The sequence below is a fragment of the Aethalodelphis obliquidens genome, unplaced genomic scaffold, assembly GCF_003676395.1.
Source record: "Aethalodelphis obliquidens isolate GAN/ISIS:26980383/991018 unplaced genomic scaffold, ASM367639v1 scaffold46, whole genome shotgun sequence".
In the NCBI taxonomy this organism is placed as follows: Eukaryota; Metazoa; Chordata; class Mammalia; order Artiodactyla; family Delphinidae; genus Aethalodelphis; species Aethalodelphis obliquidens.
Window position 1 is genome coordinate 3,189,436 of NW_020837990.1, and position 17,450 is coordinate 3,206,885.

The 17,450-nt window shown below is 47.5% G+C and overlaps 1 protein-coding gene across 2 annotated transcripts in view; it reads right to left on the reverse strand.

The window, feature by feature from the left end:
• SORL1 (sortilin related receptor 1) overlaps positions 1-17,450 on the reverse strand; it is a 160,477-nt gene that overhangs the window by 64,704 nt on the left and 78,323 nt on the right. For both annotated transcript variants that reach the window (XM_027081993.1, XM_027081994.1), the window contains 9 exons: positions 16,804-16,982; positions 15,132-15,318; positions 11,371-11,499; positions 10,448-10,533; positions 6,994-7,166; positions 5,777-5,908; positions 3,642-3,733; positions 2,149-2,395; positions 794-932 (listed from right to left, as the gene is read on the reverse strand). In XM_027081993.1, coding sequence (XP_026937794.1) covers positions 794-932; positions 2,149-2,395; positions 3,642-3,733; positions 5,777-5,908; positions 6,994-7,166; positions 10,448-10,533; positions 11,371-11,499; positions 15,132-15,318; positions 16,804-16,982 — 1,364 coding nt within the window. The remainder of the gene's footprint in view (positions 1-793; positions 933-2,148; positions 2,396-3,641; positions 3,734-5,776; positions 5,909-6,993; positions 7,167-10,447; positions 10,534-11,370; positions 11,500-15,131; positions 15,319-16,803; positions 16,983-17,450) is intronic.

The following is a 17,450-nucleotide window of genomic DNA, read 5'->3' on the forward strand; positions in this document are numbered from 1 at the left end:
AGTACCCAGATCCCCCTCCTCTAGAATCAACAGTACGGTTGGGAGATAAACAAGGGGCAAGGGCAGTGCAGTAAGGAAGAAGGTATCCTACTGAATAGTCTCGGACCCCAGGACCACCCAGTCAGAGCCTTGCAGCAGTCCTTGAAGCCTCAGCCCACAGTCTTTCATACACCCATTCTCTACACCTACCAGCAACACTCCCCACCCCCATCCCTTCTTCTTTCAACAAGTATGAATTGAGCAGCTACTGAGTGCTGGTCATTGGTAAGATTACTGAGCAAAAACAAAGACAGAATCTCCTTCTTCATGGGGTTTAGAATTTCACAGTGGGGACAAGCGAATTAAGTCATCATATAACTAGATCTCACATTGCGAGGGAAGTAGGGCTCAATGAGCAACTGGTCATCTGAGCAACCAGAGAAGACGGGACTCCTGTCGGAAGCTATGCACCCAGCACAGCATCACTCCCTGTCAGGGTGCCAAGCGGGGATTAAGTGCACACTGAGCCTCTCCAGCTGCAACAGAAGCCACACCACCCATCAGTCAGGGGCCAAAAGCAGGAGGAGGGTGTAATTTACCCACCGAGCACCAGCGTTCCAGGCAGGCAAAAACGTGCTGTCTTCCAGCTGTTTGTGTATCATTAGAAAAGAAATTAAGATGTCATAGGAAGAAATTAAATAATGCACATGTTGTCATGACAGGCTGCCAGATCCTGCTTGATCAGAGACTGCCCACACCCAGCCCCTTGCAAGAGATCAGCTCGACAGAGATTAAGGAGGAGATGCTGCCTTACCGGTTGTTTTCCCCCGGTAGAAAATCTTCAGGTCCATGGGCCCCGTGAGCCGGTTCGCCAGAATCGCCATCTCAGACCCACTGTATTTGGAAGCTCGGAATATGCTGAGCTGTGACCAGTCGTCCCAGTAGATGTCATTCTAAAAAGAAAACCTTTGTTCGTCAGTCAGCTCTTCTGTCTTTTTTTCTGGACCCTCACTCAGACCAAGAGCTCCATCGTGCAGTGGACACCTACCATTCACTGGCTGAATGATCAGCCTGATCAAGACCTGACTTAAATGCAAGAGTCAGTGATTTTATCCAAACCTCACCAAGCATCCACACTGAAGGAACCACCCCAAAGAAACTATCCGATAAGCATCCGGTAAGTTTGACCACAAGTTGAACCCTTCCGTAGAAAATCTGAACAACCATTTTGTGTTCTAGAGTCGAAGCACAAGTGACAGGCCACCTCCAGGAGGCAGAGGTGGGACAGGGCTCATCTCAAGACATCAGGGAATGAAGAGAGCAAACCTCACAAGAGACCAAGACACAGAGCCAGGGACTTCCCTGGGGATGCAGTGGTTAAGAATCTGCCTGCCAATGCAGGGGACAGGGGTTCGATCCCTGGTCCAGGAAGATCCCACGTGCTGTGTAGCAACTAAGCCCACATGCCGCAACTACTGAGCCCACGTGCTGCAACTACTGAAGCCCGCACACCTACAGCCCATGTTCTGCAACAAGAGAAGTCACCGCAATGAGAAGCCCGCGCACCGCAATGACGAGTAGCCCCTGCTCACTGCAACTAGAGAAAGCCCGCACGCAGCAACGAAGACCCAATGCAGCCAAAAAATAAAAAATTTTAAAAAAAGACACAGAGGGCTTCCCTGGTGGCGCAGTGGTTGAGAGCCCGCCCGCCGATGCAGGGAACACGGGTTCGTGCCCCCATCCGGGAAGATCCCACATGCCGCGGAGCGGCTGGGCCCGTGAGACATGGCTGCTGAGCCTGCACGTCCGGAGCCTGTGCTCCACAACGGGAGAGGCCACAACAGTGAGAGGCCCGCGTATCACAGAAAAAAAAAAAAAAGACACAGAGCCAAAATGAGGCTACCGCTACTGAAAGGCAAGCCAGGACTTTTCATGGGATGCAAGCTCAAACTTTTGAAAGGTGAACAGTGAGCATCCTGGATCCCTGGCAGCTCTGTCTGGCATCCCTCCCTATGGGCAGAAAGACAGTGCCTCCAATTCAGAAATGAGCTGAGTTTCTAGGTTAGATAAGCATCTCTGCAAAAACCCAGAGACAGCAGGCTCTGCACCTCAGTCTGCTCCTCACAGACACTGACAGGTTGCCCAATGCTGGAACAGGTGAGGCCCCACCTTAAAGACAGCAATGGCGTAGGGGTGTGGGAGGTTGTCCAGGATGACGGAGCGCTGCTGGCCGCTGAAGGTGATCCGCTCGATGCAGTCCAGGTAGGCATCCGTCCAGTAGATCCACCGCTCGTCCACGGTGATGCCATTGGGCCACTTCACGTCCTCCGACACAAGACGATAGGCAGCCGAACCATCCATGTTGCTCCGGTAAATGCCAGGCCTCAGGTCCCCCCAGTCGGTCCAGAACATCACCCTGGCCAAAACCGGGGAAGAGCACACATCCCATCAGAACTGGGGAAATGGGAGCTCAAAAACTGCTCCGAAGAGACAAGCATTCAGCCAGTTAGTTCAGCACTGTTATTATAATCTCTAATTCTAACAGGTAAAGCCACTTAATTACTTGACCCACAAATTCTTTTATTGGAATTTATCTATGGTATCATCAAGTTATGCAAAGACAATGTACAAAGATATTCATCACAGCATTGTTCATACTAGCCAAAAAAATATATATAGGTGTGTATACACATATATATTTAGGTGTATATACACGTATACACACAAAAATGTTAATCTATAAAGTGATACATTATGGTACACACAAAAGAATATTATGATGTCTAAAGATCTACATGTGCTCACATAAAACAATCTTCAAACCATATTAAATATTTTTAAAACATGCAGAATAGTAAATATTCTATAATCCTTTCTGATACGCGTGTGTGTGTGTGTGTCTGTGTGTGTCTGCGTGTGTATGTCTGTGTGTCTGTGTTTAAAGGGCATACACGTCTACACGGGTAAAAATAAACTCTGAATGATAACTCTTAACCAAGAAACTGTTAACAATGATTACCCCTAGGAAATGTGAGGGTGAAGAGTTAAGAGAATGGAGGAAACAAATATTTTTCATTTCATAAACTTCTACTCTCTTTTAATATTTTTAATCAAATGCGTATCTTATTTTCAGAATTTTCTTTAAAAATCGATCTAATTCTCAATCATAAATGCTACAAAGCCTCATCCAGAATTTCCCTTATAGCTCTGTTTCCTTAAGTTAATAATAAATTAATAAAAAGCACCTCTGCATTTCCCCAGTGCATACAAATTGCTGGTAAGAAAACACAAGCTGGGGGGCAGAGAAAAGAAGCAAGGGGTTAAATGTGTGTATCACACGTTAAACTCAAGATAAAGACTCCATATCCAACTATGTGGGCCTGACTATGTCCAGAGAGACTTTTAATACTACCTTTTGTTAGAGAAACACCCCACAGCTGTGAGACATCTGGGTGCCTACAGAGATTCTGATGCTTGCTAATGGAAAGGGGATGGAGTTAGCTGCCCAGGATGACTAAGTCATGGTTCCAAGACTTGCAGGTCATAGATTATTTCAACCACAATCGTTAGAAACAAGTTTCTGTCCAGCAGTTTGCCTTTCCATGAGAATCTGTCTGTTGCAGCATTGGACACACACAGATTTCCTTTGGGACCACACTTACCCGTCTTGGGGCACGAGGACCAGAGCCCTGGGCCGGTCAAGCACTGAGGAATTGACAATCGTGAGTCGGAAGTCGCCGTCTGGATTCCCCACCTGACAAAGGAGGGGAAAAGGCCAAGATGGGTCTGAGCTCCTTCAACATTGCAAAGTTTCCTACTTGGCTCCCTCCTACAGATGGGTGCCTTTATGGCCGCCTGATTCCCCTACAGACTGATCTGGAAACCTGCCCTGACCTCCAGCCAGAATGAGTTCTTCCCTCCTCTGGCTCAGGTGACAATTCTCACACAGTCTGACAGCGGAGCCAGCGCCACCAGTTCTGGGGGCTTGATGACCTGCACGAAGTAAGTGCTCACTGTGTGTTTACTAACTCCCCCCGCCTCCGCTGCTCCAAGCTCCAAAGCCACCCATGGCTCTGCTTTGTCCACAAAACAAATGCTCAACGTCACCGCCTTGCCGTTTAAGAGCCTCCACAGACTGCTCTCTCCACATTCTCTCCTCCACACAGGCTCCTACAACTTCAGGGAGGCTGGTCTTCTCATGGTTCCCCAAGCCTGACATACCTGCTCCCGTCTGCTCCCACCAGATCCACCCCCAGGCCCACCGGCTCTGCTGACCCTTCTGAGCCGCCTTGATCCAGGGGCAGCCACTCTTGCACCATTTCACACACCGTATTTCAGTTGTACACTGTGGACGCGTGTGGACACTGAAGCTTTACCTGCACCCTTCTAGCAGAGCGCTGACCACACTCAATTAAAAAAAGGAGCGGAAGAGTAATAAGAAGACCACCGACGCACTGCTCAGTGTGTGCCCGGCGCTGTGTATCTTTCCATTCCGTTCTCTCAACCGCCCTGTGAGGGGAACACTCCAGTGATCCCCTCCTCGATCAGGGCTCAGCTCAGATGTCCCTTCCAAGACACTTCCTCTCCACAGTCACACAGTCACATTGCCCCATTTGATGTTCTTTGCAGCACGTGGCACCAATAGGACGGATGGACTTATTTCTTCATTATTTTGCTTGCTCTACTAAAACCTAATCTCTCTCAGCACAGGGACCTGTGTGTCTTGCCTCCTGCTGTATCATCATGACCTAAAACCATACCTGGCACGAAGTGTGCCCGAAAACAGCACTTGTCAAATGACTGAATGGATAAAGGAATCCTCACCTTACAGATGAAGAAACTGAAGCTTAGAGGGGATGAGAAACTTGCCCGAGTCACTTAGCTACTAGAATAAAGACTGAAACCCAGGGCTTCCCTGGTGGCGCAGTGGTTGAGAGTCCGCCTGCCGATGCAGGGGACACGGGTTCGTGCCCCGGTCCGGGAAGATCCCACATGCCGCGGAGCGGCTGGGCCCGTGAGCCATGGCCACTGAGCCTGCGCGTCCAGAGCCTGTGCTCCGCAATGGAAGAGGCCATAACAGTGAGAGGCCCGCGTACCGCAAAAAAAAAAGACTGAACCCAGGTCCATCTCTCGAGTTTGTGGCTTTTGTCATGTAACTTCCCCCAACTCTCTGGGTCTCTCTGCTTCTACTGTGCCTTCCAGTAAACCACAAGTCATGTCTCCCTAGTGAAATCAGTATAAAGAGGTGCGGAGGCAGCGCCCCACTGCCTCAGCAGGAACATGCAGGGGTTGAGCATATGCCTAGGAGACCATGACTTCTTACCCTCCCAGTGCCCTGCGGAGCTCAGGTGCAGACAGGTGAAGTGAGGATACGAGAGCACCTACCTTACAGGGTGGCTGTGAGAAGTGAATCAAATAATTCATGCAAAGTGGTTCCAACAGGGTATCTCATCATTAATAACAATGATATTATGATAATAATCACGATATTATCTTCATTATGCTAATTGACAGCATAATACTCGAGTGTGGCTGTTACGGCATTGTAAGAACGCGACGGTATCATTATCATCATTGCTGTTACTACTCTATGCTTCTGCTAGCCCAAAAGTAAGTATTCAGGTATCTTAATGAAATCTCTGTTTAACAGATTCAGGCACCCTGTTCGCACACGGGACCTCCATTCTCTGCATTTCTCAGGGAATCTCCAGAGGAATGAGACACACTGGCTCCTGCTTCTGTGTCAACTCTGGCTCCCAGCCCAGGGGCTCCCCTGCTTGCATAATTAAGGACATACCTCAATCTTTTTGAAGCCAGAATCCACCCAGTAAAGTAACTGGCTGAGGGGTTCAAAAGCCAAGGCTTCCACTGTCTCCAGGCCAGAACTGACGATCACCTCTTGCCCTGCACTCCCGTTCAAACAGAGGCGCTGATGAGAAAGAAAGAAAGAAGAAACGGTGTGAAATGTTCAAACGACCTCCAGCCAAATCAGCCCCTTCGATGGGAAGCCACTTATTCAATTGGCCTGAAGGGGGAGGGCGGAGATGTTTTATATTCATAAGTGTTCCAGATGCATGAAGCTGGTTTTTGATAAAAGCATTTCTAAAATGGATCATGGCTTCCTGTTTGAAGCAGAATAACTGAACAGAACTGAATCTTTTCTATCACCTTGCATTATCATCATGAACACCGGTCACTGAGCTGTGCTGTATCACAATAATGAGGTGGAGATGACCAAAATGCATAAGTCTGTCTGCTTTTAAAATAAACGAAACCAGACTGCTGTTATTTTTTAAATCCTGTGTCTGCTTTTTATAAAAAGTCTTTCCTCCCTCGGGAGGCTCCTAGCCATCAGGTGCTATCGCTGGGACAGTAACGGGCAGTAGTCACTGCCACCCCCCACCAAACCCTTCGGATACCCGGGCCCTGTAAAATTTCTGTTGGGTTGGAAGTCCAGATAAAACTTGCTGGAATTGCTTTTCTAAAAGGATTAAATAAGCAATGACTAAATATCAAATAGCTCTCCTTTAAAATGCATGGGTCTGAGTGTATGGCCATCTATCTGGCCTGCATGGCGACCTTCACAGCTTACTTCCTGGTTCTTGACCGTGCTCAGAATAGCTGAAATGGATAATTACGTGAACTATGGAGAAGTCAAGTGTTACTATATCACAGCTTGGAAACAAGGATGCTAACGAGGCAGTGCGTACGATAGGGAGGGACTAATAGTGCTACACTCCGAATCCTAAACTCTGTCCAGCAGGTAAAGGGAGACCTCACTTAGAAGCAATACCACAGACGGGCGGCTCCCTCTGTCCTTCCTACAAGGACAGAGGTAGGTAGGGAAAGAACGTACTAAAACAGAAAACTGAAAAGTGTCCTCCGTTGGCCCTGAGAGGAGTTACAACTTAAAAACCTCCAATACCCATCTCCTCGGGCCACTCTGCAAGAAGCTTACCAGGACTGGGCAGTCACGAGGCACAGCCCCCGCGAGCAGACCCAGAGTGGACGCACCTGGATGATGTCCAAGGCCAGGTCGGACCAATACAAGCAGTTGCGGTCATAGTCGAAGTCCAGGGCCACCGCTGCCCGCAGCCCGGTGAGAGGCAACTGCTCGGTGGCTCCGGAGGTCAAGTCGTAGCGGTGGATGGACTTGCGCATGGCGTACAGGATGAACTCGTTCTCCTCTGCACAGACACACAAAGACGACAGGGGGCTGGACCTGGGGATGCTGAACGGGTCCTCGCACGTCTGACCCTCTTTTTTCTCACCCATAAACCTCAGAGCCACTGCACATGGCGTGGGTCAAGTGAGAACGTAGGAATCCAGACGTAGAAGGTGGGTGAAGGAATCACATTTCTGCCTTGGGCAAGTTTCTTAAACTCCCGTGAATCTCTGTTTCCTCTGCAAAGTGTCTACTTGCTACATTTTTTAAAAATCTAGATTCCCTCCGGTAGTCATGCTCCAATAGCTATTCTTCAGAGCTCAGCCCAAAAGTTTTGGTCACACTTGACAAAATAATTACACCAATCAGCACGTTCCTCCTTGTCACAGGACTGCATCACGTGGCATCGTAATCCTGTTGACTAAAGACCCCAAGTCGCTGAAGACTTACAGCTAAGTTTCCTAATCTATTTACTCACCCATTCAATATTGTTCACAATGACACAGAGCAATTATATCACCCTACTATATTTTCAAAGCAATAATACATCCTTGGCCACCTACAAAACGTTTTACAACACAATCATCACAAAGATTCTATTTCTACTTAAATACTACACAACGTACACACTATGTACCAGGCATTGTCTGATCCTAGTAACAACTGTATAAAGGAAGAACTACTATTAGCTTGATTTTACAAATGAGAAAACTGAGAGCAAAGAGGTTAAGTAACCCACTCAAGGTCACACAACCAGTAAGGGGCAGAACAAAGACTTGAACTCGGATGGTCTGGATCCAGAGTCTATGTTTTAGCACCCAATGGTGTAACACCGATGGTGCCATTTTTCAAGACATAGAAATAGAAGCCCAGGGTGCTTACGAGACTGACTTAACATCAGACAACTAGGAACGGGAAGAGCTGGTGCTCTGTCTCTTCCACTCAGGGAACAGCCTGGAAAACATCCAGATTCTTCCAAGGGAATGGAGATGAGCAACACACCTGCAACCATACCTGAGGCATCCGTTGTGACAATATGTTACATCTGGGACCAAGCTGCAAATCTGGATCCCTCTGCTGCATGCCTGCACGGTGACTGTGGTTGTTTGCTCTCTCTCATCCCATTCATTCAACGAGTTAACATGTCCTAGCCACCTCTGCTTTATAAAGGCTTCAATATAGATAATGCACCCCCAAAATGTAAGTCTACCTACTATTTTTTACCAAAGGTAAATTTGCCTTCTTTTCCTTCAGTATTACTTCACTTCAAAAGTATCTAAGCCACCACCACGTGATAACAAACCCCTCCCTTTGGTTTGCAAGAAAACCTTCCCACTGTAATTCCCAGGGGACGGAATAGTCAAGATGAAAAGTGCCGAGCGTTGGAATCAAGGATTCTCACGGCAGCTGCCACGTGGAGATGCGGAGACACATTCACAGCAGCAAGCCCTTCACCCCACATCTCTCTACCATCTAGAAACCTCATTCTGTTGCTCTGGGTTTGTTTTTTTTTTTCCTTCTAACCAACTACTGCCTTTTGAGTAGAGTCTGAGTCCTGAAACACCTGCCTTAGGATTGGGTGTAGAGGAACAGACAGGATTTTGTGTGCAATTCTTAACTTAGAAAAGAAATAGAATTCTCGGTAAATCCCAGCCATACATGAGCCCAGCCTAGAGATGTGCGTTATTATCCTAATCTCAAAGGAAGAAAAATTACTTCACTTTTAAAAATCCTTCCAAACGACCAGATTACCTCATCTTTGCAAACATATGACGGTTCCACATTAGTCCTATAAAACCATCTTTTCCTTTCTTGGTACATCCCTGCCTTCTATTCCATGCTTTACCAAAAAAAAAAAAAACATTTAGGAGGTGGTCTACACTACAAATGAGACTTTTCCACTTCATTCCCTATTCTATCTTCTCCTATCAGAAGAGAAAATAGCTTTCCTACCAGTTTAGACAGTTTTAAACAAACTGTTTTGCCCCTCGCTGAATTACCTTCAGAAATATTTATTACCAAAGTACCTACTCCAGCCCCTTAAGAGCGATCACTCAAACCCTGCTCACCCAAGCCCTCATCAATAACAGCTCTCGTGAGGGGACTGTTTGAATATTATCTGCTCATTTGTGGGAATCTGCGGAAGCCATGTTCTTTTGAAGTCTCCACAGTGAGGGATGTTAATTACTCAGTAATGATGGAAGATTAAATTAAGGGACTAATGAGCTTAGCATGAAAAACACCAGGGCAAACTGGCGAGCAGCGAGCCAAGGGGAGGGCTGCTCTTCCCTGCCCGCGGAGGACGAGGCTGTTCGCTCAGGCTTCCTTTGGCGCTGATGTCTGTTCCATCAGACGCCACCACCACCAGTGGAGCCAGCTCCAGTCACGCACCTTCCCCGAGAGGCATGAGCAGGAGGGAGGGCTCAGAGGGAAGAGAAGCCCTACATGAAAAAGACTAGAAACGGAGCAAAGAAAGGAAAGATGCTAAGAGATTAGCTCTTTGCTAAGGTATCATAATTTCACGTCTATATTACAAATACCTCCACATCTGCTATCACCACCAAATCAACTTGAAATGTTTGGAACACATTATACCTTTATAGCATGTGCACTTGCTGCAAAAGTTTCCCCCAATGAGCGTGCACGTGATCACCTCAAAGAATGGGAATGACACTCACGTGCCACTTGAGTGATGGCCAAGCAAGAGCATGAGGCTTAGAGTCTGAATTCTAGCTCTGTCACTCACCAGACGTGTGACCTCAAATAAATTGTTTAACTCTCTCCTCTGAACACACTTCCTCATATTAAAAAAAAAAAAAAAAAAAATGGAGCTAATAATAATATCTGCTTCACTGCTTCTAAGGACTAAACTGATAACGCATGGAAAAGTACATTAAAATGTGTAAAATTCCATTAAAATATTAGTCATAATTATTGTTATAAAAATTAAGATAGATCACTTAGCTATTTCCCAGAAAGCCATGAGTCTCTTTCTATGACAAACAAACGGATCACGGAACACACAGAAGGCCTAAGGGTGCCCTCGGCCCCCCACGCCTAGAATACAACAGATGCCAAATAAATATTTTTCAACGAACAAAAGGGATTTCCCTCCAAAAATGTCTTCCATTCCTATAAAAACATAAGGTTATAAATAAATGTTGTTTGGATACCATGCTTAGGGGGAAATGAGAGCTCTGAGATACCCATCCTTTCTCTCCAGGAAGTTTGAAGAGCCAGGTGAGATCACGGGAATGCTTCAACAATGTCTCGACAAGACAAAGGGAAGAAACCACGTCTCACCTGCCAAAGGACACGGCACCAGCTCTCCTTCCAGGCGTACTTCAACATCTCCTCCACTGCAGGTGTCCCCAGAAATCTTCCGATAGCTGTCACCCCCACCCAAGAGTAAGAGGTCAGAAACATCAAAGAATAGTCATAAAGGGACATTTACCCATCCATGGACAATACAGCTTATCTATTCATCTTCCTATACAGCAAGAAGAAGGAATTGAATCATTCTGAATTGCTTCTGCCTGTAAATAAATGAGGCAGCACAGACAATTTGGAGCACTGTCCCAGGCGAGAGTTTCACATATACCGTTGACCCTTGAACAGCTCCAGGGTTAGGGGCACTGACCAACCCCCCACCACTATAGGTAAAAATCCATGTAGTACTGTTACCTCCACCTCAAAATCAAAGGAATTCATAAATGACTCACCCAAAGGCAGGAACTCAAATAGTCTGAGTAGAATCAGGATTAGAACCCTAGTTCTTTTGATTCTACGTACCGTGATCTCTCATCGAACACAAACTTTCTCCCACCTTAACTTAAAAGTACAGTGAAAATACAGGTATTATATTTACTGAAGAAACTCCACATGTAAGTGGACCTTATATGCATTTCAAATGTGTATTGTTCAAGCGTCAACTGTATCTCTTCAACACAATGCTCTGAAGACGTGCACTGGCTGAAGTTTATGACTTAAGAAATAACTGGAGTTGCAGAAACGCTTACAGACTTGCATTTTTTTCCACGGGGGGCTAGGGTGGGGAGACGAGTTTGCAAACATCACAGTTTTAAATATTCCCCAAGCTACCTGAAACCTGCTACCTTGGAATTCTGGCATTTAGAGTATGAAAGGAACCCAGGTGGTCCTCTGCGCTCTCCATACCAAGTGCAGACCCGCCGTGCCCCAGACATGGCAACCTCTGTGAGACGTACCCTCTGGTTCTCCTGTAAGCAGAACCCACAGGACAAGGCACGGGAGGGGAGTGCGACTTCCCAGAAAACTCAGGATCCGGAACACAAACCTCTAATAACAAATCTTCACTCATCTTGAAGCCAAAGTCACTGAAAAGGCAATTGGGGCTCGGTAAGGCCGCTGGTTGACACACTTCAGGTATTTTGGGACCCTCCCTTGCGACATCCACCCTACTGCCCACCACCTGTATTGTAAGTTACTCAACATGTCCCTTTAACGAATACTCACTATTTTACACTAACGCATTTTCAGAAGAAACTTTATAACAGAGCCGTAATTGGAAAACCATTATCATATGCCATAAATAGACAGAAACGAGACAGATCATGATGCCAAAGACAAAATAATACTGACTTTTTTTAGCTGGACCCAGTTCCCTGTCCAGAGACTCTGGGCCTGCCCTCTCTTTGTTAAAAGCAATTGGCAAATGTGAAGAATTACTAGCACCCAGTGAGACTTTCACCTTGACGTGACTAGAAGGATTAAAAGAGAAATTTAAAGGAACCGTCCTTTTTCTAAACTAAGGATTCAATGTTATTTAAGAGCATGTCCACCTTCTCCCTAAAATCACCGTGGGGGCCTCCTCGTGCACTTCGGGACCCAGACCTTCTGCAATTTGGGGACCACATCTCTTCCACACTGGCCAGCTAGCCAGGCAGAGCCCTGGGGTAGGAAGCAGGGGTCCCAGGTCTAGTCTTGGCCCTGCCCTTGTCTGCGTGAGTGGACGGCTCTAAAACGAGGCAGCTGTACTTGCCAAGGTCTGGCCCAAACCATAAACTCGTGATCCAACGGGACTTTCCTTGTCGATGTGCTTTACCCAAAAGCCTTCATTTACTCTATCAACTATAACACCTACTGCAGGAAAAGTATTAACAGGTACAGGGCAAAGTGGTTCGTGTACATATTACATGACAGTCCACATTTAGCACCCTGTAGAGCATTTTTCAGAAGGGAGCAGTTTTATTACTGTACCAAACACGTTCCATTCATTAAATCCGGTAAATTTCTACGGAATGGCTGCTTTAAACCTTTTGGGGGACTAAGCAGAGCATTAATTACTCCAATGGCAAAGTACTCTGCTTGGGCAGTTTTTTCAAACTATGGGTCATGACCTAGTGGGCTGTGAAAGCATATTGGAGGGTCCAGACCTGCTTCCTCCCCCACTCACAAAGAAACTGCAAAATTCATGGCACTTGAAAGTAAATCTTACCTCATAAAACTTCTGTTTACATAGATGTGTGTACGTGTCTACATACACAAATATGTGTAGGTACAGGATCACACTATAAAATACATTGCTTACTAGGAGTTGCAGTCAAGAGTTTGAAAACCACTCTTATTGGCAACCTGGGGGAATATAAAGATGTAAAAGAAACTACTCCTGAAATCAGGGAACATACAGGCTAGTAACTGTGCTTCCCAGGGAGGCCCGAAAGGACTGTTGGAAGTAAGTACAGCTGTCCCTCAGGAGCAGGACCAATGGACAGACACTGGGAGCTCGCCGATTCTCACTTCCTCTCTTCATGTCCATGTCCAGACCCTGCCCTCCCCACTGCCACAGGTCAGTGCCACCAAACCTTTCCAAGAGCCATGCAGTCAGGCTGGTTCCTTTCTAGAAGCTACAGCAAACAGGGGAACCACAGGATGCCCTGAAACACACCCTTCACCGTTTGCATGGTCATCACCCCACAATCCCATCTGGCCCAAAGCCCAAGAGGGGCGGGGCAGGCTGTTTCCTGGTCTCAGCCTCCAGTGGCTTTTAGCTGAGTGGGTGTGGTGGACCCATGGGGGCCAGGCACCTGGCTTTTGCTTTTGGTTGTTGCTATTGCTGTTTTGGGGGGATTTTAGAGAAAAACAATGATGATTTTAGAGAAAAAGCATAATAGTGTTCATCAAAAAAAAAAATCAAGATTTGTCAGATTTTCTCACATATTCTTCATTTTGTCTTATTTTCAAGTATTTAATGGGGATAAAAGAGGGAGGAGAGAGGGCTCGTAATCTTTTCCATGATCAGGGTCCCCAAAGTCTCAATCCAGTCGGCAGGGATACCTCAGACCAGCAAAATCCCTCCGACTGGCATTACCATTTAGGGTTCTCTCAGGGAGGGCAGAAGGCAGCAGAGGGGCACTGAGCGGACATCACTGGGAACATTGAACAGCTCTGTGCTTCTGCCATGAAAGCGTCTACGTTGTTATCTTAGGACCACACGGCTTTCGGAGAGGATGCTCGTCTTTGGCTGTCTAAAGCCCTTCTGCTCTGAGGGTAGCTCTGCAGAGAAGCAGCCTCGGGGTCACCTGGAGCCTGGGCGACGGCAGGGCCCCAGGACAACCAAGTCAGGACTTGCATTTTAATGAGATCCAAGATGATTCACATGCACCTTCAAGTTTCCGAAGCACTGGTCTAGGACCGGAACTGCCTGAATCTGGTTGGCTGTTCTGTAAATAAAGCTTTATCGGGTCGCGGCCACGCCCATTCATCTAGGCGGCAATCTCAATACACAGGCAGAGCTGAGTAGCTGCAACGGAGACCACATGGCCTGCGAGGCCTAAAACGTTTACTCTGTGGCCCTGTTCCCACCTCTGGACTAGAACACATCCAAGGTTTCCGGCTTTAGTCAAGATAAGTGTGCTTCCCAAAGCAACCTTTGGTTTCTTTATGCTTCGGCAACCACTGAAAAATGAGTTATGTGCTTACGATCAGTACCCGCGCTCTACCGAGAGCCCTGCAAACCTGGAATGATTTCATGCTGGATCACAGACTTGGGGGATCGTCTACGGGCTCTGAGACCCTATGTCTCTACTGCTAGCATCATCTTCCTAAAGCTAAGCTCTGTTCTGGTCATCAACTCTCCTCAAAAGCCTCCAAAGACATCCTCCTGCTTACAGAATATGGTCCACGCCCAAGTCTCCACCCCACCGTAGTCTCTCTCTTTTCAGCCTCATCTCCACTCACTGACCCCCAGTCATACATCCAACAAGACATCCACACTAAACCACCAACTACACTTTCCTGTTTCCACACCTTCACGCTGCTGCTGCGTCTTCCCAGAACGCTCCAGTCACGTACCCTGATGCTTCCTCCTTAAAGCCCATCTCAAACAGTGTTGCCTCCAGAGATTTCCTGATTCCCCAGCAGCAAATCCCAGTCTCCTCTTTCCTATCAATAATCCCAGCAAAAGCACCCGTTCTTCCTCCAAGGTACCTGCATCTCCCCGTCTCCTGTTACAATGATTGGCGTGCACGTCATTTCTTCCACAATGTCAAGCAGCGCCTTGGATATTTTACTCAAAGACCCATGAATATACAAATATATATACATATAAAAAACACTAACGCCCCCTCGTTTCAGATAAAGAAACAAATTCCCTCTGGAATAGGGCTCCTAACCAAAAAGGAGTTGTCTACAATCGAGCCTTCAGCATGTTCCTTTCTTGGGCTGCCCTCGTAGAAACAAATCCCAGAGTGACCTATTCCTGCATAAACCACTGCAACTTGCCTGGGTGTCACACCTCCACCACATCACACGGCTGTAACAACTAAATGGAATAACCTGCATAAACAGTGCCTAGCACGGTTCCGGGCTCCTAAGAGATGCTTAATAAATATTTGTTTCCTATGATTCCCTCCCTTTCTTCAGGGGAAGGGACCATGTCCTAGTCTGTTTCCCACACCGGTGAGTGACCAGAATAGAACTCAGTCCCTGGCATGGATGTAGAACCCACCATTCATAGTCCTGTCGGGTACAGGAGCAGTTGGACAGGACCACCGGCCGATCGAAGTCTTCTCCGTTAAAGCATGTGGCGTGGGGGATCCTTCGTTTGAAAACCGTCTTGTGCCCTAGCAGACACTCGCTGCCCCGCTCATCAGACGGGGACCACAGCTTGTAGTCGTTCTCTGTGCAGGGAACCCCTAAGGAGGAGGAAATACAGCATTCCAGGCAGACCCACGCAGGGTTTCCTGTCCTGCCCGCCCCGCAGCCCAGCCACCCACTTCCCGTACCTCCCGTTACTGCCCAGCGGGTGTGCAGGCCCCCGGAGCCAGCCCGCCCCTCTAATCAGCCGGCTCTGAGGCCGGGCAGCAGCCCCTTGGTGTCCCCTGAAACACGGACGTGCATCTGAGAAAGACGGGAAGAAGCAAGCTTCTTTGGTGCTCACTGTCTACACTTCGGAAAGATTTCAGCAGATTCGGCAGTTTCCTTAGAAACAGGTGCCCAGAGGCGTTTATCTCCAGGGAGTTAGGTAGAGGCTGAATCCCTGAGAGATGGTATCACTCAGGAGTACTGTCCCCTGCCTGCTTCCCGAGGCAGCGTGGACGCATCTGGTAGTATGGCCCACGAGCAAGAGAATTCGCCATCACTGCTCGGAAGGTATGGGATCTTCATGAGAGGAGGCTGAGAACTGGTCAGACAACCTGGACCGTCATTCCATCTACCCACATCCACTCGAAATTTAAGTAGAGTGGTTTCTACAGGAATGCCAAAGTACACCGATGTCTATACTGGTAGTTGACGTCTTTTTCATATGTGTGTCTTTGGTCAGATTAAATGCTGCCTGAAACTGATGAACTACTGTCAACTCAACACCATTCCAATCAGCAAGCATTTATTAAACCCTTACTGACAATAAGGTTATCAGGCCGTCCAGTGGGTAGAATATGACTATGCCCAGGGCAGGTTCTTGTGTCTACAGACCTATGATCTAGTTGATGGGAGAGGACACACCCAGAGGGACAGACACAAATTTGTAATTCAAGGTGTGATGAGTACACGTACGCTAGGGACACAGAGAAGAGGGGAGAGATCTCTTGGTTGGGATTAGCAGTCAAGTGCATTGGATCCTGATCCGTGAGAAGGATTTCAACGAGTGGAAACTGAACCCAAGGGGCATTCCAGGCAGCTGGAATAATGTCAGCCAAAGCAGAGAAGTTGCCGAGGGCAGGGTTACACGGGGGTGAGGAAGGAAGAAGTATGATAAAGAAGTTCACTCTCCCTGCTCGCTTACTTACAGGTCCTGGGTCTGGGCGAGCAGATGGTGATGAGACCCCAGACAGCTCTGAGAGGACCCTGCATCACTAGTAGTAGTTACCCACTGAATTTGCCAAACTGGAACTGCTAATTTGGAAGTATGTTTTCCAAGCATTCATTCATTCACATGTTCAGCACACATATACGTAGACCTGCCCTGTGCCCGTGACCGCACAGGAAATGAGGATACAAAAGACAACATGTGGCCCCATGAACAACTGCCCGAGCACCTGCCTCTGAATCTCTCATTCGCTTACTGCATATGTGCCCGTCTCCTTCAATGGATCACAAACTCTTCCCAGGGCACGGTATCTAAGCTGATGCTTTCAATAGGTATTTCTGTGCAAAGGGCCGAGGAGGCAGCAGCTTACCCAAGGCAGCCGTGGCATTGACCTGGAGGATCAGCCAGCTGTGGATGTTCTCTTTGTTGGAGCCAAAGATGGTGAAGACAGTGCTCTTCTCGCCGGGCTCCGTGAGGAGCCCGTACACAAACACCGGCTTCTCGGAGAAGATGAATGTTTTCCAGGTCTCCCCTTCGTTGGTGCTGTACCTGCCCAAATGCAAGTAAAAGGATCCTTGCGGTTAAAGTCTCCGGGGCAAGAGCTTGGTTTCCAGATAACATTCATCTGTAAGAGGAACCAGGGCTCCTTGGAGAAGTGGCTGATACTGGGCTAAAGCCGGGCAAGTTTAAGGTTGTGCCAGAAAGGGGGGAAGTGCTCACAGACGGATGCCGATGACCCGAAAGGACATGGGAGCCACCTTGATGGGGCTCCAACTGGCCAGTCTGGGAAAATATGAACTTAACAAAGAGAAATGATGGTAACAGATAATACACTGAATGAAAAGAGGCCATGGGTCTCTAAATGATACCAAACAGGAAGAGAAAGGGAGGAGGGAATTTTTTTTTATTATACTACAGTGCTACTTAAAAAATGTTGAAAACAATGACAGAATGAGAAAAGTGACTGTACTATAACCCCCCCACTGTAACAACCGAGTCAGACAAGAGGACCAGAGT